This window comes from Heptranchias perlo, chromosome 3 (assembly GCF_035084215.1).
Source record: "Heptranchias perlo isolate sHepPer1 chromosome 3, sHepPer1.hap1, whole genome shotgun sequence".
In the NCBI taxonomy this organism is placed as follows: domain Eukaryota; kingdom Metazoa; phylum Chordata; class Chondrichthyes; order Hexanchiformes; family Hexanchidae; genus Heptranchias; species Heptranchias perlo.
In genome coordinates this window covers 124131894-124159626 of record NC_090327.1, presented here as the reverse complement: position 1 = coordinate 124159626, position 27733 = coordinate 124131894, and the positions used below count along the sequence as shown (strand labels likewise).

General features: G+C 42.1%; 1 protein-coding gene across 3 annotated transcripts in view; it reads right to left on the bottom strand.

Moving 5' to 3' along the window:
• LOC137320208 (zinc finger protein 236-like) overlaps positions 1-27733 on the bottom strand; it is a 174698-nt gene that overhangs the window by 93211 nt on the left and 53754 nt on the right. For all 3 annotated transcript variants that reach the window (XM_067981938.1, XM_067981940.1, XM_067981939.1), the window contains exons 4-11: positions 26358-26536; positions 24834-24961; positions 19489-19661; positions 16511-16660; positions 14615-14803; positions 13873-14095; positions 9594-9866; positions 5845-6045 (exon numbers count right to left, since the gene is read on the bottom strand). In XM_067981938.1, the coding sequence (XP_067838039.1) occupies positions 5845-6045; positions 9594-9866; positions 13873-14095; positions 14615-14803; positions 16511-16660; positions 19489-19661; positions 24834-24961; positions 26358-26536 (1516 nt within the window). The remainder of the gene's footprint in view (positions 1-5844; positions 6046-9593; positions 9867-13872; positions 14096-14614; positions 14804-16510; positions 16661-19488; positions 19662-24833; positions 24962-26357; positions 26537-27733) is intronic.

Sequence of the window (27733 nt, the reverse complement as noted above, 5' to 3'; positions counted from 1 at the left end):
CGTAGAGAAGATGTTTCCATTTGTGGGGGAGATCAGAACTTGGGGCCATAAATATAAAATAGTCACCAATAAACCCAATAGGGAATTCAGGAGAAACCCAAAGAGTGGTAAGAATGTGGAACTCACTACCACATGGAGTAGTTGAGGTGAATAGCAGAGATGTATTTAAGGGGAAGCTAGATAAGTACAAGAGGGAGAAAGGAATAGAAGAATATGGTGACAAGGTCAGGTGAAGGTGGGTGGGAGGATGCTCTTGTGGAGCACAGCCACCAGCATAGATCAGTTGGGCCGAATAGCCTGTTTCTGTGCGGTGGATTCTATGTATGCCTTTCTTTTCTGTAAGCCTGCACAGATTTTACCCAAGGAGAAGACATGGATGAAGGAGAGAGCCTTTTTTCTGTCAGTCATTGAATTTGAAACCTAGCACAAATTTTGTATTATGCCCGGTAAAGGTTTTGCTAAACAAGAAAAGGAACCATAAAATACAACGCTGCTTAAGAAAGCTCTCTTTTGTGAAGGAGAATATACACTGCTACTTGTGACCAAAAATAGGACAGGGTAAACTAATAGTGATCACCATGCTCTTCTATAATGGAAGAAGGGGAAGGATGCATGGTTCTGCCTCAGTAGTATTTTAAAGGATTGTTTTAAGATTTTCCAAATCAAGCTTTGTAATATTCATAGTCATTGTGCAGACTTCGCCAGATTACAAAGAATTTTACAGCACAGAAACAGGCCATTCAGCCTAACTGATCTGTGCCGGTGTTTACTCTCCACGAGCCTCCTCCCACTTTACTTCATCTCACCCGATCAATTTATGCTTCAATTTCTTTCTCCCTCAGGTACTTATCTAGCTTCCCCTTAAATGCATCTATGCTATTCACCTCAACCACTACATATGGCAGCGAGTTCCACATTCCAAGTCAGGAATGTGATGGAATACTCTCCACTTGCCTGGATGAGTGCAGCTCCAACAACACTCAAGAAGCTTGACACCATCCAGGACAAAGCAGCCCACTTGATTGGCACCCCACCCACCACCCTAAACATTCACTCCCTTCACCACCGGCACACAGTGGCTGCAGTGTGTACCATCCACAGGATGCACTGCAGCAACTGCCAAGGCTTCTTCGACAGCACCTCCCAAACCCGCGACCTCTACCACCTAGAAGGACAAGAGCAGCAGGCACATGGGAACAACACCACCTGCACGTTCCCCTCCAAGTCACACACCATCCCGACTTGGAAATATATCACCGTTCCTTCATCGTCGCTGGGTCAAAATCCTAGAACTCCCTTCTTAACAGCACTGTGGGAGAACCTTCACCACACGGACTGCAGCGGTTCAAGAAGGCGGCTCACCACCACCTTCTCAAGGGCAATTAGGGGTGGGCAATAAATGCTAGCCTTGCCAGCGACGCCCACATCCCATGAACGAATAAAAAAAAATTCTCACCACTCTCTGAGTAAAGAGGTTTCTCCTGAATTCCTTATTGTATTTATTGGTGAATATCTAATATTCATGGCCCCAAGTTTTGGACTCCCTCACAAGTGGAAACATCTTCTCTACATCTACCCTATCGAACCCATACATAATTTCTCAGTCTTTTTTTTAAAAAGAAAAAAGAGCCCTAGCCTGTTCAGGTTAGTCTGTGTAGCAGGAACGTCGGTGATGCAAAATAAAATATGAGGAGACATTTGATTCCTTTCAAGGCATTCACCAAAAATTACACAGTTCTGTATACATTAATAACACTTCAGAAAAATGACCTTTAAAAATCTGAACTGGTATTTTTTTATTGACATATTCAGTCAAGGATATAACCATATATCTTACCTGAAGCACACTGTGATATCTTTCTATAGGTTGAAACAAAGCTTTTTGTCTTCTAAAAGTGCTGAGATAAAACTGTATACAAGTATCAATGAATTTTAGATTTTTTTCTCCAATTGCACGAAGTTAAAGGTTCAGGTACTTCAGTTAAACCCAGCTATTTGTTTATTGCCTTGCCAACTCTCATAGCCATTTGCCATTGTAAATATGTATAGTTTTTTGTTTTCTGCAGAATTCATTCCATCACCAAGAGTGGCTACTACTGACCGAACTGGCCGAGTGCTGAAGGACATAGCTGCCAGACGGGGCCTGCAGCAGGTGGTGAGAGAATCAACACGAGTAAAAATCCTACTTGACCTCGTCCTCATCAATCTACCTGTCACAGATGCATCTGTCCATGACAGCATTAGTAGGAGTGACCACCGCACAGTCCTTGTGGAGAAGAAGTCCCGCATTCACACTGAAGACACCGTCCAATGTGTTGTGTGGCACTACCACTGTGCTAAATGGGATAGATTCAGAACAGATCTAGCAGCTCAAAACTGGGCATCCATGAGGCACTGTGGGCCACCAGCAGCAGCAGAATTGTATTCCAGCACAATCTGTAAACTCATGGCCCAGCATATTACTCACTCTACAATTACCAACAAGCGAAGGGATCAACCCTGGTTCAATGAGGAGTGTAGAAGAGAATGCCAGGAACAGCACCAGGCATACTGAAAAATGAGTTGCCAACCTGATGAAGTTACAACACAGGACTATATGCATGCTAAACAGCGGAAGCAGCACTCTAAAGACAGAGCTAAGCAATCCCACAACCAACGGATCAGATCAAAGCTCTGCAGTCCTGCTACATCCAGTCGTGAATGGTGGTGGACAATTAAACAACTAACGGGAGGAGGAGGCTCCATGAACATCCCCATCCTCAATGATGGCGGAGTCCAGCACGTGAGTGCAAAAGTCAAGGCTGAAGCGTTTGCAACCATCTTCAGCCAGAAGTGCCGAGTGGATGATCCATCTCGGCCTCCTCTCGAGATCCCCACCATCACAAAAGCCAGACTTCAGCCAATTCGATTCACTCCACGTGATATCAAGAAACAGCTGAGTGCACTGGATACAGCAAAGGCTTGGGCCCCGACAACATCCTGGCTGAAATGCTGAAGACTTGTGCTCCAGAACTAGCTGTGCCTCTAGCCAAGCTGTTCCAGTACAGCTACAACACCGGCATTTACCCGACAAAGTGGAAAATTGCCCAGGTATGTCCTGTCCACAAAAAGCAGGACAAATCCAATCCAGCCAATTACCGCCCCATCAGTCTACTCTCAATCATCAGCAAAGTGATGGAAGGTGTCGTCGACAGTGCTATCAAGCGGCACTTACTCACCAATAACTTGCTCACCAATGTTCAGTTTGGGTTCCGCCAGGACCACTTGGCTCCAGACCTCATTACAGCCTTGGTCCAAACATGGACAAAAGAGCTGAATTCCAGAGGTGAGGTGAGAGTGACTGCCCTTAACATCAAGGCAGCATGTGACTGAGTGTGGCATCAAGGAGGCCGAGTAAAATTGAAGTCAATGGGAATCAGGGGGAAAACTCTCCAGTGGCTAGAGTCATACCTAGCACAAAGGAAGATGGTAGTGGTTGTTGGAGGCCAATCATCTCAGTCCCAGGACATCACTGCAGGAGTTCCTTAGGGAAGTGTCCTTGGCCCAACTATCTTCAGCTGCTTCATCAGTGACCTTCCCTCCATCATAAGGTCAAAAGTGGGGATGTTTGTTGATGATTACATAGTGTTCAGTTCCATTCACAACCCCTCAGATAATGAAGCAGTCCGAGCCCGCATACAGCAAGAACTGGACAACATCCAGGCTTAGGTGATAAGTGGCAAGTAACATTCGCACCAGACAAGTGCCAGGAAATGACTATCTCCAGCAAGAGAGTCTAACCACCTCCTCTTGACATTCAACAGCATTACCATTGCCGAATCCCCCACCATCAACATCCTGGGGGTCACCATTGACCAGAAACTTAACTGGACCAGCCACATAAATATTGTGGCTACAAGAGCAGGTCAAAGGCTGGGTATTCTGCAGTGAATGACTCACCTCCTGACTCCCCAAAGCCTTTCCACTATCAACAAGGCACAAGTCAGGAGTGTGATGGAATACTCTCCACTTGTGGAGAGTCATCCATCACACTCCTGACTTGTGCCTCCTGAGTGCAGCTCCAACAACACTCAAAAAGCTGAACACCATCCAGGATAATGTAACTCCTCTATTCAAGAAAGGAGGGAGACAGAAAGCAGGAAACTACAGGCCAGTTAGCTTAACATCTGTCATAGGGAAAATGCTAGAATCTATTATTACGGAGGTTATAGCAGGGCACTTACAAAATCTCAATGTAATCAGGCAGAGTCAACACGGCTTTGTGAAAAGGAAATCGTGTTTGACTAATTTATTAGAGTTCTTTGAGGAATTAACAAGCATCGTGGATAAAGGGGATCCTGTGGATGTGGTGTACTTGGATTTCCAGAAGGCTTTTGACAAGGTGCCACATCAAAGGTTACTACTAGAAATAAGAGCTCATGATGTATGGGGTAACATATTAGCATGGATAAAGAATTGGTTAGCTAACAGGAAACAGAGAGTCGGCATAAATGGGTCATTTTCAGGTTGGCAAGATGTTACGAGTGGAGTGCTACAGGGATCAGTGCTTGGGCCTCAACTATTTACAATCTATATCAATGACTTGGATGAAGGAACTGAATGTATGGTTGCTAAATCTGCTGATGACACAAAAAAAGGTAGGTCGGAAAGTAAGTTGTTAAGAGGACATAAGGAGTCTACAAAGGGATATAGATAGGTTAAGTGAGCGGGCAAAAATTTGGCAGATGGAATATAATGTGGGAAAATGTGAACTTGTCCACTTTAGCAGGAGGAATAGAAAAGCAGTATATTATTTAAATGGAGAGAGATTGCAGAACTCTGAGGTACAGAGGGATCTGGGTGTCCCAGTACATGAATCACAAAAAGTTAGTATGCGGGTCCAGCAAGTGATTAGGAAGGCAAATGGAATGTTGTCATTTATTGCAAGGGGAATGGAATATAAAAGTAGAGATGTTTTGCTACAGTTGTACAGGGCATTGGTGAGACCACATCTAGAATACTATGTGCAGTTTTGGTCTTATTTAAGAAAGGACATAATTGCTTTGGAGGCGGTTCAGAGGTTCACTGAACTGATTCCTGGGATGAAGGGGTTATCTTATGAGGATAGATCGGACAAGTTGGGCCTGTATACATTGGAGTTTAGAAGACTGAGAGGTGATCTTATTGAACATATTATATCCTGAGGGGACTAGAAGGGGCAGATGCTAGAGGATGTTTCCCCTTGTGGGAGAGACTAGAACTAGGGGCCACAGTTTAAAAATAAGAGGTCTCCCATTTAAGACAGAGATGAGGAGAAATTTTTTCTCTCAGAGGGTCATGAGTCTTTGGAACTCCCTTCCCCAGAGAGCGGTGGAGGCAGGGTCATCGAATATTTTTAAGGCTGAGTTAGATAGATTCCTGATTAACAAGGGAGTCAAAGGTTATAGTAGGTAGATGAGAAAGTAAGGTTGAGGTCACAATCAGATCAGCCATGATCAAATCAAATGGCAGAGCAGGCTCGAGGGGCCAAATGGCCTACTCCTACTCTTAACTCGTATATATAAAGCAGCCCATTTGATTGGCACCCTATCCACCACCTTGAACATTCACTCCCTCCACCTCCAGCGCACCGGGTGGCTGCAGTGTGTACCATCTACAGGATGCACTGCAGCAACTCGCCAAGGCTTCTTCGACAGCACCTCCCAAATCTGCGATCTCTACCATCTAGAAGGACAAGGGCAATATCTTCTCAAGAGCAATTAGAGATGGGCAATAAATGCTGGCCTTGCCAGCGACGACCACATCCCATGAACGAATAAAAAATATCATGTGTCTAATCCCATTAATTGTGATTAAAATGCTTACCTGAATCAGTGATGAGGATAGGTTCCTGGAGAGGGATATCAGTTAACGTGATGCTGTTTTTTAAAATCCGAGTCTTGGCTGGTTTGCGTGGAAATCGTTTCTTATGCTGTAAATTTTTGAAGTGGGAAGCGATGTGACTTTTTCGGTGCCCTGAGGTGCGGAACTTTTTGTCACAGTGTGGACAGTCAAAAGGTCTGGCTCCTGTTGATAAAAACAGAAGAGAGAAGATCGATAGAGAAAGAGAATTGGAAAAAAATGGAATTATTGGTATGAATCCTGGCTGAATAAATGAGATGGCATTTTTTTCTCTAGTTACGGATTTCATTCCAATAACTCTGGGACTATGCAAGTACTCCAAGACACTTTCAACCTCTTTTTAAACATGGTTTCTTGGCTTCCTCCAACGGCATGGTCGACAAAAACACTGCTCACTGTAGAACTAAGCCAGGTTCAATTCTTGGTCTCTGCTGAGTCAGATGATCTCATCCAAGGAGCCAACAGGATGCTACAAATAGCTTCAACGAACATGTGCGAGGGTGCAAGTCAACTGTGATTCTCTTAAGATGCTAAGCGTCCGCCTAAGGCCCCAAAACGATGGGCCGGATGAGTGCCACCTGCCATACTGGGTAAGGATAAACAAGAGGCATCCTTTACATATACCTGATACAGGCATTAGGTCCTTTTTGCACTTGCAAATAAGGGGCTTAATGCCTGCTTGAGGTCCCCACTGCAGGACTGCTTTACCCTGAGGCATCAGGGAAATCAACCCTGCAGAACACCAGCAACAAACAAAGGTAAGCTACTTCTCTCAATGTGGAGCCATGTTGCCTATCCAAAAGTAAGGCCTCTGCCAACACTAGGAGGTGCAATTATCATGCACCCTTTTTATTATTTATTTAATGTACACGTTAGCCTTTCAGGATTAAAGCTTCCAAAATATTTTGTGTATCATGATAGCACACCCAAGAAACACGCGCATCAAGGTAGATAAATCTCCGGGACCTGATGAAATGTATCCCAGGACGTTATGGGAGGTTAGGGAGGAAATTGCGGGTCCCCTGGCAGAGATATTTGAATCATCGACAGCTACAGGTGAGGTGCCTGAAGATTGGAGGGTAGCAAATGTTGTGCCTTTGTTTAAGAAGGGCGGCAGGGAAAAGCCTGGGAACTACAGACCGGTGAGCTTGACATCTGTAGTGGGTAAGTTGTTAGAGGGTATTCTGAGAGACAGGATCTACGGGCATTTGGAGAGGCAGGGACTGATTAGGAACAGTCAGCATGGTTTTGTGAGAGGAAAATCCTGTCTCACGAATTTGATTGAGTTTTTTGAAGAGGTAACCAAGATGATAGATGAGGGCTGTGCAGTAGACGTGGTCTACATGGACTTTAGCAAAGCCTTTGACAAGGTACCGCATGGTAGGTTGTTACGTAAGGTTAAATCTCACGGGATCCAAGGTGAGGTAGCCAATTGGATACAAAATTGGATTGACGACAGAAGACAGAGGGTGGTTGTAGAGGGTTGTTTTTCAAACTGGAGGCCTGTGACCAGCGGTGTGCCTCAGGGATCGGTGCTGGGTCCGCTGTTATTTGTTATTTATATTAATGATTTGGATGAGAATTTAGGAGGCATGGTTAGTAAGTTTACAGATGACACCAAGATTGGTGGCATTGTGGACAGTGAAGAAGGTTATCTAGGATTGCAACGGGATCTTGATAAAATGGGCCAGTGGGCCGATGAATGGCAGATGGAGTTTAATTTAGATAAATGTGAGGTGATGCATTTTGGTAGATCGAATCGGGCCAGGACCTACTCCGTTAATGGTAGGGCATTGGGGAGAGTTATAGAACAAAGAGATCTAGGAGTACAGGTTCATAGCTCCTTGAAAGTGGAGTCACAGGTGGATAGGGTGGTGAAGGCGGCATTCAGCATGCTTGGTTTCATTGGTCAGAACATTGAATACAGGAGTTGGGATGTCTTGTTGAAGTTGTACAAGACATTAGTAAGGCCATACTTGGAATACTGTGTACAGTTCTGGTCACCCTATTATAGAAAGGATATTATTAAACTAGAAAGAGTGCAGAAAAGATTTACTAGGATGCTACCGGGACTTGATGGTTTGACTTACAGGGAGAGGTTAGACAGACTGGGACTTTTTTCCCTGGAGAGTAGGAGGTTTAGGGGTGATCTTATAGAAGTCTATAAAATAATGAGGGGCATAGATAAGGTAGATAGTCAAAATCTTTTCCCAAAGGTAGGGGAGTCTATAACGAGGGGGCATAGATTTAAGGTGAGAGGGGAGAGATACAAAAGGGTCCAGAGGGGCAATTTTTTACTCAAAGGGTGGTGAGTGTCTGGAACGAGCTGCCAGAGGCAGTAGTAGAGGCGGGTACAATTTTGTCTTTTAAAAAGCATTTGGACAGTTACATGGGTAAGATGGGTATGGAGGGATATGGGCCAAGTGCAGGCAATTGGGACTAGCTTAGTGGTATAAACTGGGTGACATGGACATGTTGGGCCGAAAGGCCTGTTTCCATGTTGTAAACTTCTATGATTCTATAACACAATGGATTATTATTATTTTATTCCAAGTGGGTGTTTACTCTTTTTTCTGAGGATGACACTCTTTATTACATTTTACAGAGTCTCTCTGCATCATTCACAGTGTTGGAGAGCACAGCTGGCTTTCCCCCACCCACCCCACCCCCCCAAACTTCTGTCAGTGCTGTGCTAAACTGCCCATTGAAAACTGTGCAGAAGCAGCCTGGCTTAACTCTCCTGGGGGCGTTCCTACTTTCCCTGTGATGGGATGCCTGGTCTCTGCTGCACACCTGATCATAGTGGCATAACAGAGATCAGAGTTGTCAGCTGTGGCTCAGTTGGTGCTATATAAATCCAAGTTTTATTTTTATAAAACAGCAGTGTATTGGAAACAACGGTCACAAATTTGCATTCCAACTCTATAACAACTGTGGGGTAAATTTTCATCATCAGTGCTCCCCACACACAATTTCGTGCACCAGAAGTGCATATCGGGAATTGAGTACATGCCCACAATCATTATATATGGCCATGGACATTGAGCTCTGCGACAAGAGCACTAAGGGTGAGTATTTACCTCTGTGTAACTTCCTTACACTAAAATATCTGTCCTCATTTAAAACAGGTTTTTTTTTATAGTATGGCATGGAACTTACTTTTAACAAAGTTAATAAGGGAATCAAAGGACACGGGTATAGGGCGGGAAAGTGGAGTTGAAGCAGAAATTCAGCCATGATCTTATGGAATGGCGGAGCAGGCTTGAAGGGCCATATGGCCTATTCCTGCTCTAATTTCTTATGTTCTTAACAACACATCTTTTATTTCACAGGAGAAATAAAGAACATATGACAGGTTATTACAGATTAACCAGGAGTTTCTCCCTGTGGGGTTGTGTTCATTCCAGTAAACTGTTTGAGTACTGCAATAGTATACTACTTCTGTCAACTACTTTGGTATTCTAGAATTAATAACTCAATGATATCAATATATTGTATGAGGATAAAAATGCAATGAGCTCTCTTCATAAACACTCTTTGGAATCAATACTGAAAGTCTCTTAAAGCAAGGAGCATACAACAGAGTGGATGCTTTTACCAAGTTCATTAACAGCACCCATTTTATTTTGACTTATTCAAAGCTCTCTTTCAGGACATCTTTGGATTATTCCAGAAAACATTTCAAATTGATACAGAAATTTTTTAAAAGGTACCTGTATGTAGCCGAAGATGAACTTTTAGACTCCCTTGAGTGGAAAACATCTTAGCACACATGGGACATCTGAACTCCTTGATACCAGTGTGTGTCTTCATGTGTGCAGTCAGAGTACTTTTCACAGCAAATGCTCGGAAACACTGAGTGCACTTGTATGGTTTCTCATGAGTGTGAATACGAATATGTCGCACTAGATCACTAGGCTTTTTAAATTCTTTTGTGCAATATGTACACATGTGCCATCTAATTCCATTCACTCGACGGACAGACCCTAGGGATATAAAAGAATTCGAACATCAGTTAATGAAAATGAACTTTGAAATTTTCAATGTCCTAATAAATGCTTAGATGGAGTTGATAAGCAAAATCTATGTATCTTCTAAATTACATGTATGATCTTCCTCCTCCCTATATCCTCACTGTTTTGAAATCAAGGATTGTTGCACCAGCTCCTATTCTTACCAGGACCTCAAAACAGTGGAACTAATTACATCCAGCAGTCTTCACTTTGCCAAACTCCATACCACTCAATCACTACTTTCTGATTTACCTAGTCTTTGCTTTCAACCTTGGTGATTTCCCGCGCTATGCACCTTGACCAAGTAGAAATTGTCCTACAAGTAGAAATTGTCCTACAAACAGAAGTAAGGTCTAGTGACATTGTTTATGGTATAATACCTCAGAGGACTTCAGGTCAATAAATCGACTCTTCAGCTTGGGACAATATTTCATATTTTCAATCCAAATATATGCATAATTGTGCAAAGTACAATTGTGCAAAAAGAATAATTCTACACCTGCCACAAGCCCAGCAACTGTAATAGATAGTTACTGCTCATTGCTCTACTGCTACATCCAGCCTTCAAGACTATTAACGTGGAGGGGTCAGAAGAGAGAAAGAAAGAGGGGAAAAGAGTTAGAAGCAAACAGAGGGGGGCGAGAGAGAAATAAAAACAGGGGAAAACAGACAGAAAGAGAACTAATAAAAAAAGACATTTTACACCATTGTTACCTTTGTCTCCTATAGAGCAGTGTTGACCAATAGAAATTGCTGACTAACCACGCGTGTGGGAATACAATATAATTTTAGCCACATGCACTAATTTAAGTCAAAAACCCTTTACATACACTCACACTATACAGGTAAACATATTTCACAGGTGTATATTTACTTAATATCTACCACCATTCAATAACCAAGGAAGTAAAGCACCCACAATCAAAAAAACACTCACACACTGCTTTCTGTCTTACCATTTTACCAACAAATGCACATATGGTTAAAGTACACATGCGTATGCCATGCGAATACGAGTATTGAGATCACATGCCCAATGACAGTGTCTATTACTCATTTTTTAATCAGAAATGCAATTAGTCACATATGGATTCCCAATTAGCCACATGTGGCTGGTAGCTAATGTAGTGGACATCACTGCCATAGACCCTGATCAGTTGAAAAAAATCTACTTTGTCATATTATAATCTGTTGGTGGTTATTGACTTTATTTACATAAACCTTAGAGGTGATGTCTCAAGTATTTTAAATACAGCAGGTGAAGCCCAAGTTTAACGTCACAAGATATATTTGAAAGAAGGCAGCCATTCACCCAACTCTACCAGAATTCCAACCCTCCAGTCCTTACCTACCCTACAGTCTTCTCATTAAAAGCACCAATCTGTTCTTAAATGAGTCTAGTGCCCTGTTCTCAACCACCCTTTCTGGCAACCCAACCAGCTGTAGATCACTCACTATGTATAGAAATATTTATTGTTTACGACTTTGAACCTTTTTGTCCTCTGCCTTGGTATATATGAAAGTATTGTTTTGGGTTTACTTTCTCTATTCTGTTGAGCATTTGGTATGGTTCTATAAGGTCCCCTCTGAGGCTAAGGGTCCTAACTTATCAATGTGCTTTTCAGAGCTCTGCCCTCCAACGCTGGGAATCGGTCCCTTTGTCCCCCTCATGTCATAGTGACCAGAATCGTACACCGTACTCCAGGTGCAGCCTGAGCAGGGCACAAACTGGTTTCAGAATAACCTTTGGGGATTTGAACTCAGCAGATTTGACATTTTAAACCATCACCCTATTCACTGTCCTACACTGTTTAGATGTGGTGAATGGAGAACTGGGGGGGGGGGGGGGGTGCAAAAGGTTAGACCTTGACCTTTGAACTCTGGGGCCGAGGTTCAAATCTAGCCCAGACTGATAGGATGAATGTCTCCTCTGTCTGCTGGAAAAGGATCCTATAAGAAATGAGTTTGGGCAATCACAATAGACCTACAGCTCCATACTGTCCCTACTTTAGCACTAATTAACAGTCTCACACAGAGGAGCCAGGGGATGGCTGGTGTGAGAAAGGAGAAAAATGTCACTGTTGTAGCAGGGGGTGGTCTTGTGGAATTGGGGCTGAAGCACACTGTTAAGACAGAGTCAGAAGAAGCTTTTCTGACTGTTCTATACCTGACAAGGGAGTGTTTGATATTGACACAATGGCCCCAATTTTCAAAGTTGGGGGCAGGAGGGCTGCGAAAATCGGGGAAATCCTGAGCGTGCGAGGAAGCCAGCCCCATCCCGCGACTTCCGGGTTTCCCACAGACGCGCGTGCGTCCCGAATGTGCAAGTCCGGCCGGCAATTAAAGCCGGTGGGATGATAGTTAAAGAACCAAATGTACCTCCTTGAGGTACTTAAGGTACTTCATTTCTGACATAGTAAATAGTTAAAACGATTTTAAACTTACTGGGTGGCTTTCCCATGGCTTCCGATTCACGCCTGGTGAAACCAGACGTGAAAGGCCGGATCAGGCAAAAATAAACAAAATAAATTAAATAAAAAACCTTTGCAAAAATTAACAAAATAAACCTACCTTTCCACCCTGCTCTGATATCTCCCTCTCCGATGTCTTCCTCTCAGTCTCTCCCGATTTCCCCCTCTCCCTCCCCCGATCTCCCGTGCCCTCCACTCTCTGTCAATCAGGCTGGCTGCTGGGCACGAAACCCAGAAACAACTTCAATCACCATCAATTACATCGCGATCGCTTCGGAAAAGGTAATTTTTTTAAAATTCAGGTTTGCCACGTGCACCTTCACCACCAACCCCCCTCTTGCTGCCAACCCGCCACCATTTCAAAATTGAGCCCAGTGTGTTTGAAATGGGAAGAGTGCCACTAAGAGGCACTAACCTCTCATCTTAATGAGCACAAAAATTAGGGGGAAAAAAAGAAAAAATTACGATGAGTGATGAGTCAACTAACACATGTGGTCTCTTTCAACTTCCTTTTTGACAAGTCCTATCCAACCCAAGGAATATACTTGCCCCTATTTTTACTTCCAATATGCAGTACCATTATGCTCAAGCATAACTTCTAAGGTCTTAACTGCCTCCTTACAATCCACAGTGATCCCTAGCATGGTGTTATAAACAAGCTTGAAGACTGCACTCTAATCTCCCCCATTACAAACTAGATGCTCTTACAATTACCCTCTGCCTTTTAGCCAGTTATCTGTCTATGCCCAAGTCTAACCATTGTTACAATGTGATCTTAGTTTGTAAAGGAGTCTGCCAAGTGATAGTTTGTCAAGGGTGTTTTGGAAGTCTAGTACACTACATTATATAGATTCCCCCTGCCCTCATTAATTTGGGATGATAGTCCTCAAATAAGTCTATGGGGTTGGTCAGGCAAGATCAGCCCATTCTAAAATCACACTGCCTGTCATTTATCAGATTGTTTTCATGAAGACCTTAATTCACTCCTAGATGACAGTTATTTTATTATGCTGGGTATCTGTTTAACTTTTATGAAGGAATTAAATCCGTGCCACCAACTGTGGGCTTAAAATATTTGCTATTACCCATCAAGTGGCACAAAGAAAATCAGGGATCATGTGACTCACACGAGGATAGTATAACTCCTTGTAAAGTTGGTACTGCACTCTAAGCATTTTCAGCAAAAAATAAATGGCAGTTGACATTTGGCTTACGTACGATTTGACGTGTTCTGACGAAAGGTCATCGACCTGAAACGTTAACTCTGTTTCTCTCTCCACAGATGCTGCCCGACCTGCTGAGTGTTTCCAGCATTTTCTGTTTTTACATAGTATATGATTTGACTGTGTGTTTGTTGCATTAATCTTTGACATTTTAATCTAAAAATTTATATTTGGTGTCACACACAAATGAGTGTAAAGAAAAGATTTGTGCATTACTCTCCATCAAATGCCATATGCGACTGACTAAAACGATAGCTCCCTCAGATCCGATATTTCCTGACTTACCAGGATACAACATCATTTTTTTCACCACGTCCACATTCTCCTTGCCAGACAGTTTTTCCAGGCGCTGCTGGTGTGCCTGCGGAGCGGAAGATTGAGCCTGCTGAAGTGGTGCAGTCTGTGCATCTTGGGACTGACTTCGAGATAACGAAGCTCTTGGCTGACCGGACTCTGATTGATGAGCTTGGATGGGAATGGTTGTTAGCCCACTGTTTTCTAAGGCTTGCTGTAATTAAATGAAAAAGTCGTTTTTATATTAAAAAAAGCATTTAATACAATATCTGGTAAAAATTACAACTATCACATAAAATTACACTGGACTGTTGGTTAGTGAGTTCAGGTTCAAAAACATGCGGTGGGTGTATCTTTGACAATCAAATGCAATCAAAACAACACATTTTATAGTAGTGCACGAAGAATTACAAGGGGAGTTTGATATCAAAGGTAGTGTCAAAGAGGGTGTAAAACTAAAAAGCCTACACATTCTGTTTTAAGAACACTCAGTAAGGTTCTATGCGCATGTTTTTATTAGGTAGCTATTCTGCTGTCAAACCCAATACAAAAAAAATCCATTTCATGTCTCCATTTCATGTGTTTTTAAATCAGATCTCCAAGATTGTTTAAAGAAAAACAAGGTGGCAACTCATTCATTTTTACTTGCCTGTCAGCAGTTCAAAGTTTTGGAACCTGGTTTGACATTGAAATACTATTTCTACAGTTCGTGAAGTGGAGATGGAGAACTCACTTGCAAGATGTCCTGATTGATACTGCCCTCTATGGTGATTTGCTGCACTGGCTGCTGAGACTGTGTCCCCTCTCCAGTCACCTGCTCTGACAGCTCCAAGAGTTGCTGTATAACATCAGTCACTGCCTGTGCTCCTTGATGACCTCCTGCAGAGGTTACTGGCGATGATCCAACTGCCTGTTGCAGTGACTGTTGTGACAAAAATGAATAAATGAATGAAACCAGGCTGTGATTTACACCAGGCTACTGTCATTCATCGTTTTAAGGAACCACATTATTATATGTGAACCAAAACAAAAGCATTACAGCACTGCAATCTTAGGCTTGCTCACATAAAATAGTGCAAAAATGCTTTACAATTGGGGTCTTCAAATATTAGCCTGCAAAAGCTCATCATGTTCATATGGAATTCCTTTGTCTAATATATTAATAAAAGTGGTTAACCCCCATTTACGGGGGTAAATTGTAATGGGGGAGAAAGAGAAATTTCATATATTGTGTTAAATGGTTATATTCTAATATTCAAAGACCCCAATTTTAAAGCAAAAGCCTATTTTATATTCCAGTTCTACCCTAATGTTCAGCAGTTTGAATTTGCAGAAATATTCCTTTTGAAAATGTTACTTGAAAGTCTGAGTTTATTTTGAAAACAGTCACGGATATTAGTAAAGCGGTAACTGCGTTCTTCAGCTCTATTAGCCAGTCCATCCAGGATCTCTGGTAAGACAGCATCCTGCTCCTGAAAGAGCCGTTACTGCTACATGGGCATAGTGAACAACGCTATCAGACTCATTGTTACAATCAATGCTCCTGCAAACTCTACGCAAGAAAAACAGAGTGCGTAAAGGCAACACAGGAGAATGAAGAGTCACGGAATTCGATCCCAGAATACCAAGTAATAAAACAGAATTTGACTTATTCAGTCACTGTAAATCACTGACCCTGATAATACATCGTGTATTGCATTCCTATTTTTATATAACTGCATTCCCTCCAACGCATTGTGAAAAATCTGCGAGCATATTATAAATATTATTACACCCAGTCTCAATACGTTAAAGTCACTTATAACAGTTTTGTCCATCTTGACATATTGCAGTATTCTGCATACATGCACAAGTACTGGATGAATGTTCAAAATGACAAGCCATACGTCCTGATGTAATCACCTTTCATTAACACTGCAGTCAAGGAAATTTTTTAAATCATGGTGAATTCTTAGTGTACAAAAGAGGATCATTTGTATAGGTTATTTCTAAGTTATAAATGAGTCGACAGTAATATAGGTGAACAGACAATGACTGGGCAATTATTCTATACAATGGATTACATATGTCACAGAGGCTTATGTACATATAGATAAAGGGAATTGTGGTAGTTACTGTAGATTTTTCGGCAGGCATTTGATAAAGTCCCATGTAAGAAATTAAAGTATACTGTATTAAAGGGACTAGATGGAGGTGGCTAGAAGAGAGAAAGCAGAGAACAAGTGTAAAAAGATTTTTTGGGACTGTAGGGAGTGGTGTGCCCAGGGATCTGCGCGAAGGTTTCCTTTGTTTTACATTATTATAAATGATTTGAACATAGGCACAAAAGAAATGATATTGAAGTTTGCTCTTCATACCAAATTAGGGAGCATGACAAACTGTGAAGGGGATTGGAGGAGGACATACGACAGATGCAGTCCAATGCAGAGAAATATGTAGTACATTTTGACAAATATGACAAATCACACTGACTTGCTGTAATGTTTGAATACAACTTTACAACAGTACATGGTTTTGGCAGTTTAGATATTTTTCCAACTGGAACATGCAATACTGGCATAAGTTTGGAGAAATATCTTTCTTAAGCAGAGGCTAACAATGAATCTGGAGTCACATAAGTCCAATTTACCGGTACACTGTGTGCAGTGTCAGTGATTACTCGCGAGGATTCGGATCCATCGGAGTGCATCCTGCTAATGTGTGCATTAAGGCTGCCTAGTTTTCGGAATACACAGCTGCACTCTTCACACTGATATGCTGGCTGGTCGCCATCCTTCACCTTTAAAAAACAGAAAGCAGAAATAAAGGAGCAAATGAAAAATAAAGTAATTTCAGCAAAAAACAATGACATTAAAATTAAACACTAGAAGTACAGTAACTTAGTCACAATGGCTAGTGCAGTTAATTTGAGATATTAAACTCTTAATGTTTCATCGTGTCTCTAGTAACTATAATCTTCATTACAAATGAACAAAAAGTGCAAACATTGTTTAAAGATGCTGTATGGAAGCATTCTGCCCATCAAAGGTAGCGTGCTACTAAAAATCGCTCAAGCACATTTATTTAGTAATACCGTTTGAAACATATCATGTTGCTTCCGGCAAAAATAAAGAGATACAATACATTCATTGCTAATCCAAGGACACATGATATAAAGCAGAATAATAAGTGTGAATCATGAAACTGAGCTTGGTTTTTTAGGCCTCTTTCTTCACAATAAATCTCTCACTCTCAAATATAACATGGATTTTTTTTTCCTAAAACCTTGTGCAGATCGCCCCAATCCAAATAATTTTTAAAAAAAGAAATTGGAGTTGATATTGACACTACCATGCAGGTGAGGAGTTAAAAACGATCAGGTTACTTACCCGCTTGGAATTCGACCCTTTCCCCAGCCCCCATTTCCGATTTTAACCTGCATGACCCTGCAGGCGTATGAGGCACCCCCCTTTAGCAGCTGGGTGCCTCATGGATTTATGTAAATTGGGGTCCTAGTACATCAATGGAACCCCGATTGCATTCTAACTGGGGCCTGAGCGAGTAAGCTGCTATGGCTTCCCCACACCAGGCTGAAGCAGGTCTGCATCTGTTCTGCAGACAGAAGAGACCCTCCAAGGTATAGTGTAAAACTTGCCTTTCTGGGGCCAGGAGGAGCAGGTCCCACGTCGAAAGTCGCAGTCTTCCCTGCCCTGGACCTACCCCCCCCCCCCCCCCCCCCCAACCCCACCCCCTAGGTCGGTCTTCTTTTGTTCTTTGAGCCCCTCTCTATCTCTGTAACCTCCTCCAGCCCTACAGCCCTACAACCCTCCGAGATCTCTACGCTCCTCCAATTCTGGCCTCTTATGCACTACCGATTTTCTTCGCCCCACCATTTGTGGCCGTACCTTCAACCATCGTAGGTCCAAGCATTGGAATTTCCTCCCTAAACCTCTCCACCTCTCTCTCCTATTTTAAGATGCTCCTTAAAACCTACCTCACCTGTCCTATCTCATGTGGCTCGGTGTCAAATTTTGTTTGATAATCGCTCCTGTGAAGCGCCTTGGGACGTTTTAACACGGTAAAGACATTATATAAATGCCAGTTGTCGTTGTTGAGCTAGTTTTTATTTTTTAGTAAGGGTTGTCAGTGTTTAGAATGGAAAACTTTTCCACTTTTTTGAATTCCATCAACTTATACTCCCAGGTTAAGTATAGCACAGGCCAGGTATAAAGCAAAATTCCTTTTACTCTGGATCATCCTTACATGTTCAGAGTAAAATTGCCAAATTTATGCCCAGTTATGGGTACTCTTGTGCTGCAGACACACATCCACTAGGAATTGAATTGAGGCTGTTGAAGCCTAGATTTTCCAATATGAATGCAATTTACACCAGAATGGCTAAAACAGGTGCAGTGCAGATTCATTAGAATGATAACTGGGTTAAAGGGGTTAAATTATGAGGACAGGTTGCATAGGCTAGGCTTATATTCCCTTGCGCACAGAAGATTAAGGGGTGATCATGTTGAGTTGTTTAAGATGATTAAAGGAGTTGATAGGGTAGATAGAGAGAAAGAGACCATTTCTCTCTATGAGTCCAGAACAAGGGGGCATAATCTTAAAATTAGAGCTAGGCCGTTCAGAGGTGATGTCGGGAAGCACTTCTTCACACAAAGGGTAGTGGAAATCTGGAACACTCTTCCCCCAGGAAGCTGTTGAGGCTGGGAGTCAATTGAAAATTTAAAAACTGATATAGATTTTTGTTAGGCAAGGGTGTTAAGGGTTACAGAACCAAGGCGAGTTAAGATACAGATCAGCCATGATCTAATTGAACAGATTTGAGGGGCTGAATGGCCTACTCATGTTCCTATGTTTTTAAATTGACACAAAAGGGTTAAACTATGAGGACAGGTTGCATCGGCTAGGCTTATATTCCCCTGAGTACAGAAGATTAAGGGGTGATCATATTGAGTTGTTTAAGATGATTAAAGGTGTTGATAGGGTAGATATTGACACAAAATGTGCTGTTTGAGGTCAGTTCATTATCATAGTTATACATTGGTCCTGCTTTGAATGAGTGCAGGGTGCACACTACTACTGGGAGCAGAAAATTGCATGCAAGTAACATGTAAAGGGAGGCAGGCAATTAATGGGAAGTGTCAGAACAGGAGTGCAAAAATTATGAAAGCCTTTGGAAATGCTCATAAGGCACCGTCATCCAGAGGTGGGACAGCAACGAAGATTTAGTATTGATTTGGCACCACAGTTGGAGTTGGATTTTGAAATTTTATTCCCGAGCTATAGAACATACTTGTTTTAGGATTCATTGTTAATCATCTAAAAAAAAATCAGGGAGGCAGCATATGGTTAACACATGACTGACTGACAAACAAGAAAGAAACTAGTAATTAATTATCAAAATAGTCAGAGGGAGAAGGTTTCCAGAAAATACCACACTTTACTGAAGCACCACTGTACTGAGTCAGTTTAAAAAAAGGCAAAATGAGGTGCAGTTCACAAAATAGCAGTATTGTGCTAATGTAGCCAAATTTAAACCACTTTAATTCTGGATTATGTCAAGCTATGAAGGCCGGTTGAAACACTTACTACCCATTACGGGAATACCAATACCTCAGTGTGAACCCTCTGTATGTGTGCTCGTAGATTGCCTCTCTGTGAAAAGGACGCTGGGCAGAAAACACAAAAATGAGGTTTTTCGCCTGTGTGCTTGATCATGTGGATTTGCAGCGCTCCTTTTTGGTTGAAAGCTTTCCCACAATCGCCACATTTAAATGGTCGTTCACCTAAGTTGCAGAATAAAATTAAAAGTTGGTAAGTACAGAGAAGTTTGTAGCGAAAAAAAATCAAAAGTATATCCATCATACAATGTGTTGGCTATTAACTTTATGGCAATAACACTAGACATATCATGTGTTGGTTAGCTTTATGGCAATAACACTAGTCATATTATGTGTTGGGTTAACTTTATGGCAATAACACTAATCATTGGGTTAATCCATGCCAGTAAATGCTCACAATCTCACAATTTTCCCTATATAAATAATTAAACACACTGGCAATCGAATATAAAATATTATTTACAGGCACTTATTTACATACACTTCAACACCAATAAGCGGGGAGTCAGAAGGGAATAAAGTTGAGAGCAGCAAGAGAGGGGAAGACCCAGGGGTAATCTACAATACAAATAGTACAAACAGTTGTTCAAGAACAAGTGAAAGGGAAAAGCATAGAGCAGCGGAAAGAAAGTGTACTTTAGGCACTTTAGGCACGACAGATAAAATGAAAACTAGAAGGCGTAAGGCGATTAACCCAGCATCAAAGCTGTGGCAGGGGGTTGGGAACCTGAGCAGGGAGACAGAGGAGAGCGTATCAGGAAGGGACAGAAGGTATGGAGTAAAAGGTAAAGTGTTAAAAAAGGAAAAAGCAGGAACTAAGTGTCACAAAACATATTTGAAAGTTCTTTATCTGAATGCACGTAGCATTCGTGACAAAATGGACAAGTTAACGGCACAAATAACGACGTCAGGGTATGATCTTGTGGCCATTACAGAAACATAGCTACAGGGTGACAACGACTGGGAATTAAATATGCCAGGGTATTTAACAATCAGGAAGGACAGGCAGGAAGGAAGGGGAGGTGGGGTGGCTATGTTAATAAGGGGAGGAATCACTGTAATACAGAGAAAAGATATTGGGACAAAGGATCAGGATAATGAAACAGTTTGGGTAGAGATAAGGAATAATAAGGGGCAAAAAACACTCGTGGGCGTAGTATATAGGCCTCCTAATAGTTGCAACTCTGCTGGAAGAAGTATTAATCAGGAAATAGTCGGGGCATGTAATAAGGGAACAGCTATAATTATGGGGGATTTTAACTATCATATTAACTGGACAAATCAAATTGGGCAGGGTAGCCTTGAGGAAGAGTTTATTGAGTGCATTAGGGATGGATTTCTTGAGCAGTATGCAACTGAACCTACAAGGGGGCAAGCAACCTTGGACCTGGTCCAGTGTAATGAGCCAGGATTAATTAATAATGTCCTAGTTAAGGATCCCCTTGGAATGAGTGACCACAACATGGTTACATTCCATATCCAATTAGAGGGTGAGAAGGTTGGTTCTCAAACAAGCGTACAGAGCTTGAATAAAGGAGACTATGATGGTATGAGAGCGGAATTGATCAAAGTGGACTGGGAAAATAATTTAAAGGGTAAGACGGTACATGAACAGTGGTGTTCATTTAAGGAGTTATTTTACGACTTTCAAAAAATATATATTCCACTGAGGAAAAAAGTGTGTAAAAGAAATGACAGCCATTCGTGGCTAAGTAAAGAAATTAAGGATAGTATCCGACTAAAAACAAGGACATATAAGGTAGCCAAACTTAGTGGGAGGATAGAAGATTGGGAAGTCTTCAAAAGACAGCAAAAAGTAACTAAAGGATTGATTAAGAAAGGGAAGATAGATTATGAAAATAAATTAGCAAAAAATATAAAAACAGATAGCAAGAGTTTCTACAGTTATATAAAAAGAAAAAGGGTGGCTAAGGCAAACGTAGGTCCTTTAGAGGATGAGACTGGGAAATTAATGGTGGGAAACATGGAGATGGCAAAAATGCTGAACAAATATTTTGTTTCAATCTTTACGGTAGAGGACACTAAGAATATCCCAACACTGGACAAACAGGGGGCTCTAGGAGGGGAGGAGCTAAATACGGTTAAAATCACTAAGGAATTGGTACTCAGTAAATTAATGGGACTCAAGGCGGATAAATCCCCTGAACCTGATGGCTTACATCCTAGGGTCTTGAGGGAAGTGGCAGTAGGGATTGTGGATGCTTTGGTAATAATTTTCCAAAATTCTCTGGACTCGGCAAAGGTCCCGGCAGATTGGAAAACTGCTAGTGTAACACCCTTATTTAAAAAGGGTAGTAGGCAGAAGGCTGGAAATTATAGACCAGTTAGCCTAACATCTGTGGTGGGTAAAATTTTGGAGTCTATTATTAAGGAGACAGTAGCGGAACATTTGGATAAACATAATTTAATAGGACAAAGTCAGCATGGCTTTACGAAGGGGAAGTCATGTCTGACAAATTTGCTTGAGTTCTTTGAGGATATAACGTACAGGATGGATAAAGGGGAACCAGTGGACGTAGTGTATTTGGACTTCCAGAAGGCATTCGACAAGGTGCCACATAAAAGATTATTGCTCAAGATAAAGAATCACTGGATTGGGGGTAATATTCTGGCATGGGTGGAGGATTGGTTATCTAACAGGAAGCAGAGAGTTGGGATAAATGGTACATTCTCGGACTGGCAACCTGTAGCCAGTGGTGTTCCGCAGGGGTCGGTGCTGGGTCCCCAACTCTTTACAATCTATATTAACGATTTGGAGGAGGGGACCGAGTGTAACATATCAAAGTTTGCAGATGATACAAAGATGGGAGGGAAAGTGGAGAGTGAGGAGGACATAAAAAACCTACAAGGGGATATAGACAGGCTGGGTGAGTGGGCGGAGATTTGGCAGATTCAATACAATATTGGAAAATGTGAGGTTATGCACTTTGGCAGGAAAAATCGGAGAGCAAGTTTTATTTTAATGGCGAGAAACTGGAAAGTACTGCAGTACAAAGGGATCTGGGGGTCCTAGTGCAAGAAAATCAAAAAGTTAGTTTGCAGGTGCAGCAGGTGATCAAGAAGGCCAACGGAATGTTGGCTTTTATTGCTCGGGGGATAGAATATAAAAACAGGGAGGTATTGCTGCAGTTATATAAGGTATTGGTGAGACCGCACCTGGAATACTGCATACAGTTTTGGTCTCCATACTTAAGAAAAGACATACTTGCTCTCGAGGCAGTACAAAGAAGGTTCACTCGGTTAATCCCGGGGATGAGGGGGTGGACATATGAGGAGAGGTTGAGTAGATCGGGACTCTACTCATTGGAGTTCAGAAGAATGAGAGGCGATCTTATTGAAACATATAAGATTGTGAAGGGGCTTGATTGGGTGGATGCGGTAAGGATGTTCCCAAGGATGGGTGAAACTAGAACTAGGGGGCATAATCTTAGAATAAGGGGCTGCTCTTTCAAAACTGAGATGAGGAGAAACTTCTTCACTCAGAGGGTAGTAGGTCTGGAATTTGCTGCCCCAGGAAGCTGTGGAAGCTACATTATTAAATAAATTTAAAACAGAAATAGACAGTTTCCTAGAAGTAAAGGGAATTAGGGGTTACGGGGAGCGGGCAGGAAATTGGACATGAATTTAGATTTGAGGTTAGGATCAGATCAGCCATGATCTTATTGAATGGCGGAGCAGGCTCGAGGGGCCGATTGGCCTATTCCTGCTCCTATTTCTTATGTTCTTCTGTTCTTATAATGAAAGATATAGATTTTAGTTTTTTCAACTATATAAAACGGTATCAATTTTAATTCTTTAACTTGAGTTACTGAATTTCACATTCAATGATTAGCTGCATAATTATTATTTTGCACTAGTCATGGATCACAGGACACATTGGTCAATGGGACAAGTCACATACCTTCCTGGAAGAAGTTAAAGCAATTGAAAATCTTTTTTAAGAAGGCAAATTTTTTTTGAAGGTAAGCAGGTTATGATATTACAAAGAATAGGAGATGGGTGGGACCACAGTATGAATTGTAACACAATCAAGAAATAAATTCCTTTTAGTCTTCACACTTCCAGTTATCATTTATATTACAAAACATCTCCCCACTCACCCACCACCCCCCACAAATAATGTTCTCAGTTCAAGTTGTATCTCATCACCAATAATTTTTATTATATCTACTTACTGCCAATATAGCTGAAATTATACACATTTTTTAAAAATGTGGAAATGGATCTCCCATGGCATTGCTCATGAATTTTTTTATATAAATGTCTTTCGCTCATCCTGTAACTGGCTTACTGGTTGTCTCCCACTCTGATTCTTTCCTTCTGTCTGTCTTCCACTCTTACTGTTTCCCTCCTTTTCTCTGAATGCCTCTCAAACAGCATTTCCTTTACCGATTTACCTTTGATTTTTGTTAAAACCAGGGTGTGCAGCAAAATGCCGGTCACCATGCATCAGGGCCCGTGGTGGGGCGGGGGAGGATATTTGTAAATTGCTGCAACCTGAATGGATCAGAGAAAAACTGTGGGTGGGCAGTAGCCTGGGGTTATGGAGCAGCAAAAAGCCAGGAGCTGGTCTGTTATGCATGTGTACCCTTTTGTATCCAGAGCTGTGGCTCCACCCAGTACTGACACATCCAGGAGCTGCTGCAACACATATTGGTAAAAGAGCATCTGGGGTCCTGGGGTGGGATAGAGCATAGGGGTTCAAGCTTGGAAAGAAGGATTTAGGTCCGGGAAGGGCTGGGACCTGGGGGGCGGGTGGGCCTGAGAAGGAGCAGGGAGGCTGACTTAGGAGAGGGTAGGCCAGGAACAGACTTTCAGAGCAAGAACCGGTCGAGAGCAGGACATAACGTCTGGGAGCAGGAGTTGCAGATAATACATTTATAGTCATGTGGTTACTATGGACCAATGAGATGCCTGGGCATGGGCATTCAGTGGACAGAGGCCACTTTTTATAATATAGTGCATCATCAGTAAATCTGATGATAAAGGATTAATGATTGCAATGTAATAACTACAAATTTTTCAAATGACAATCAATTATTAACTCCTGAGAAATAACAGTTATCCAATATTAATTCAGATTTTGCAATATTCAAATAGCCTGACTATTGCTTTTATGCAAACTGTGTTAATCCAGAAATGGACCACTGTTTTATAGGAATAAACTAGGAACCATACCTATCCAATTGCTAAATACCAGCATTTCTTTGTTCACTCTGCCACTAGAATGCATGAAAAATGAATCGTTATCTAAATGATCCTTGGAAGAGATATTCCGATAAACAGCCATGAAGTAGCTTCAACAGCATTCCTCACCTGTATGTATTCTGATGTGTCGAATTAACTGACTAGGCTTCTGGAATGTTTTCCCACAATGTTCACAGCGATGAGAGAACCCTGACCTATCAACATGCCGTTTGTACTGTTTGGTACACAGGGATGACCTGGCAATTAAGGAGTGCAAAAATTGATGAATATCAGACTGAAGCCTCGTGCAATATTTTACAGAAAAAACAAAATTACAGCAAAACAATATCCGACATTTACTGCGTTAGCCTTCATCACCGATGTCACGTTCCTAAGTAGTTACACTTCAACAACATTATCAGCATATATTCCAAAACTCTGCTGCCCGTATCCTAACTCACACCAACTCACCCATCACCTCTGTGCTCACTGACCCACATTGATTCCCAGTCCAGCCATGCCTCAATTTAAAAATTTTCATCCTTGCTTTCAAATCCCTCCATGACCTCCACCCCTCCCTATCTCTGTAACCACCTCCAGCCCTACAACCTCCGAGATCTCTGCGCTCCTCCAATTCTGGCCTTTGCGCATCCCCGATTTTCATCGCTCCACCATTGGCCGCCGTGCCTTCAGCTGCCTAGGCCCTAAGCTCTGGAATTGCCTCCCTAAACCTCTCCGCCTCTCTACCTCTTTAAGATGCTTAAAACCTACTGCTTCGGCCAAGCATTTGTTCACCTGTCCTAATATCTCCTTATGTGGCTCGGTGTCAAATTTTGTTTGAAAATGCTCCTGTGAGGCGCCTTGGGATGTTTTATTACATTAAGGTGCTGTATAAATGCAAAGTTGCTGTTGTTGTACAAAGATATTAGAAATACCAATAACATGGCTGACATTTGAAACACAATGACTCAGATACTTCTAGATGGTTTCTCTCTTCTTCCTTTTCTTGCTCCACTCAACGCTATGGGGGTGGATTTCCTCCTTTACCACCTGGCAGGGAAGATCATATGTCCCTTAAAGAATCTACCGCATTTTCCTTAATTTCAACAAAAGGAAAATCAGGCAGGTTCTGTTCCTGCCATGCAATCCTCCCTGATAGACTTTCCCTTCTGCACTCCGCTCAGGCGATGCTTAATGGCCAGGCAGTAAAGACGAAAATCTGTCCCCGTGTGTCCTCTTCCAGCTGACAAGACAGGTCAACGAATGGTGAATTTTGACTTACTAACCTAGCATTGCCAACTGGTGCTATTTAGTGCCAGAGCTAACCCATTTAAAATAATTAGGTTAGTACCAGTGTTAAAACAATGACAATCAGAGAATCTAGATTACTGTTTCTCCCTCAATTGTCTAATGACTTTTTTTCTGCATCTACATAGGAAAGAGAGTCATAATTTTACTGGTGGTGAAATCAATATGCCCTCATACTTTGATCTTCTCTTTGTATGTAATGTTGCTAACATAATTGATCCCAAATTAAATATGAATGTTTAGCTCAACTCCCCCCACCCCTCCCCTCCCCTCCCCCCTCCCCTCCCCCCTCCCCCCTCCACATCGTAAATAAGTCATAACACTTCTGTCTCAAATCTTACACACCTAACTCTGTAGTGAGATTTCATATGTTCTCGTAGCTGGGAGGGCCTTTCAAATTCCTTAGTGCAGATCTTACAAACGTGCACTCGGCTTCCATTTAGCTCCTGCCGGTGTTCCTCTAGGTGTCTGCTAAGTTGGCTCTGCAATGTAAATTCATCCCCACACTCTGTACAGATCAGGTTCTGCAGAGGAGAGAATTAAGTCAAAGTCATATCATTTGGAATCAATACCAGTTTCTGCACACCAAAAATTACAAGTATTAGTCTTAGATAAATTCACCATAATTTTTGACAGCTAATTAGTAACATTTACTATCTTATTAAAAAGTTAAACTGATTATTTTGCTTTGATATGGTACTGATTCTTCCCACGCCCTTTCTCCGTGCTCAGTATGCCAACAGGCAGGGCAGTGACCTGCTCTAAGCCTCTCCTTTGTAATAGGTGCAACTTTAGACAACTGTCACTGATGTTCCCTTCCTCCCAATGGGAACGTTTCTCGTCTCATCCGCTTCCCAACAACAACAAAGCTGTCGCATGAACTTACTGCAACTGATTGGCAGGAGGGTCGGTAACCAGAGGACAACAGCTTATTGCCCATCCCTAATTGCCCTCGAGAAGGTGGTGAGCCGCCTTCTTGAACCTCTGCAGTTCGTGTGGTGAAGGTTCTCCCTCAGTGCTGTTAGGAAGGGAGTTCCAGGATTTTGACCCAGCGACGATGAAGGAACGGCAATATATTTCCAAGTCGGGATAGTATGTGACTTGGAGGGGAACGTGCAGGTGGTGTTGTTCCCATGTCCCATCCTGTGGATGGTACACACTGCAGCCACTGTGCGCCAGTGGTGAAGGGAGTGAATGTTTAGGGTGGTGGATGGGGTGCCAATCAAGCGGGCTGCTTTGTCCTGGATGGTGTCGAGCTTCTTGAGTGTTGATGGAGCTGCACTCATCCAGGCAAGTGGAGAGTATTCCATCACACTCCTGACTTGTGCCTTGCGCCTTGTGTCTTGCTTTACACCAATGCGATTCACTCGGGTGACATCACCAGAGCATTTTGTAGTAACTTCTTTATGGATTCTTTTTGGCTGTAAACAGGAAGTCTTCCTACTGAAATCTTATTATGAAACGTGCAACCAGTTTCAGCCATGATGCTGAAGCAGAGAATGCAACACATTTTTTGTACTTGACGCCATAAATCAATGTTGAGAATACAGGGTCATATTGAGCTGACACTTTGCTATAACTGGGCTTGAACCTGCTTTCCTCATCTCATTAACCATCAGAAAACACACAATTCAGCTTCTGATATAACAAAGTTTTATTATGACAAACAAAATTTTTTACTATTAGAGGATTCTACCGTATGTCACTGTTGCTTCTATATT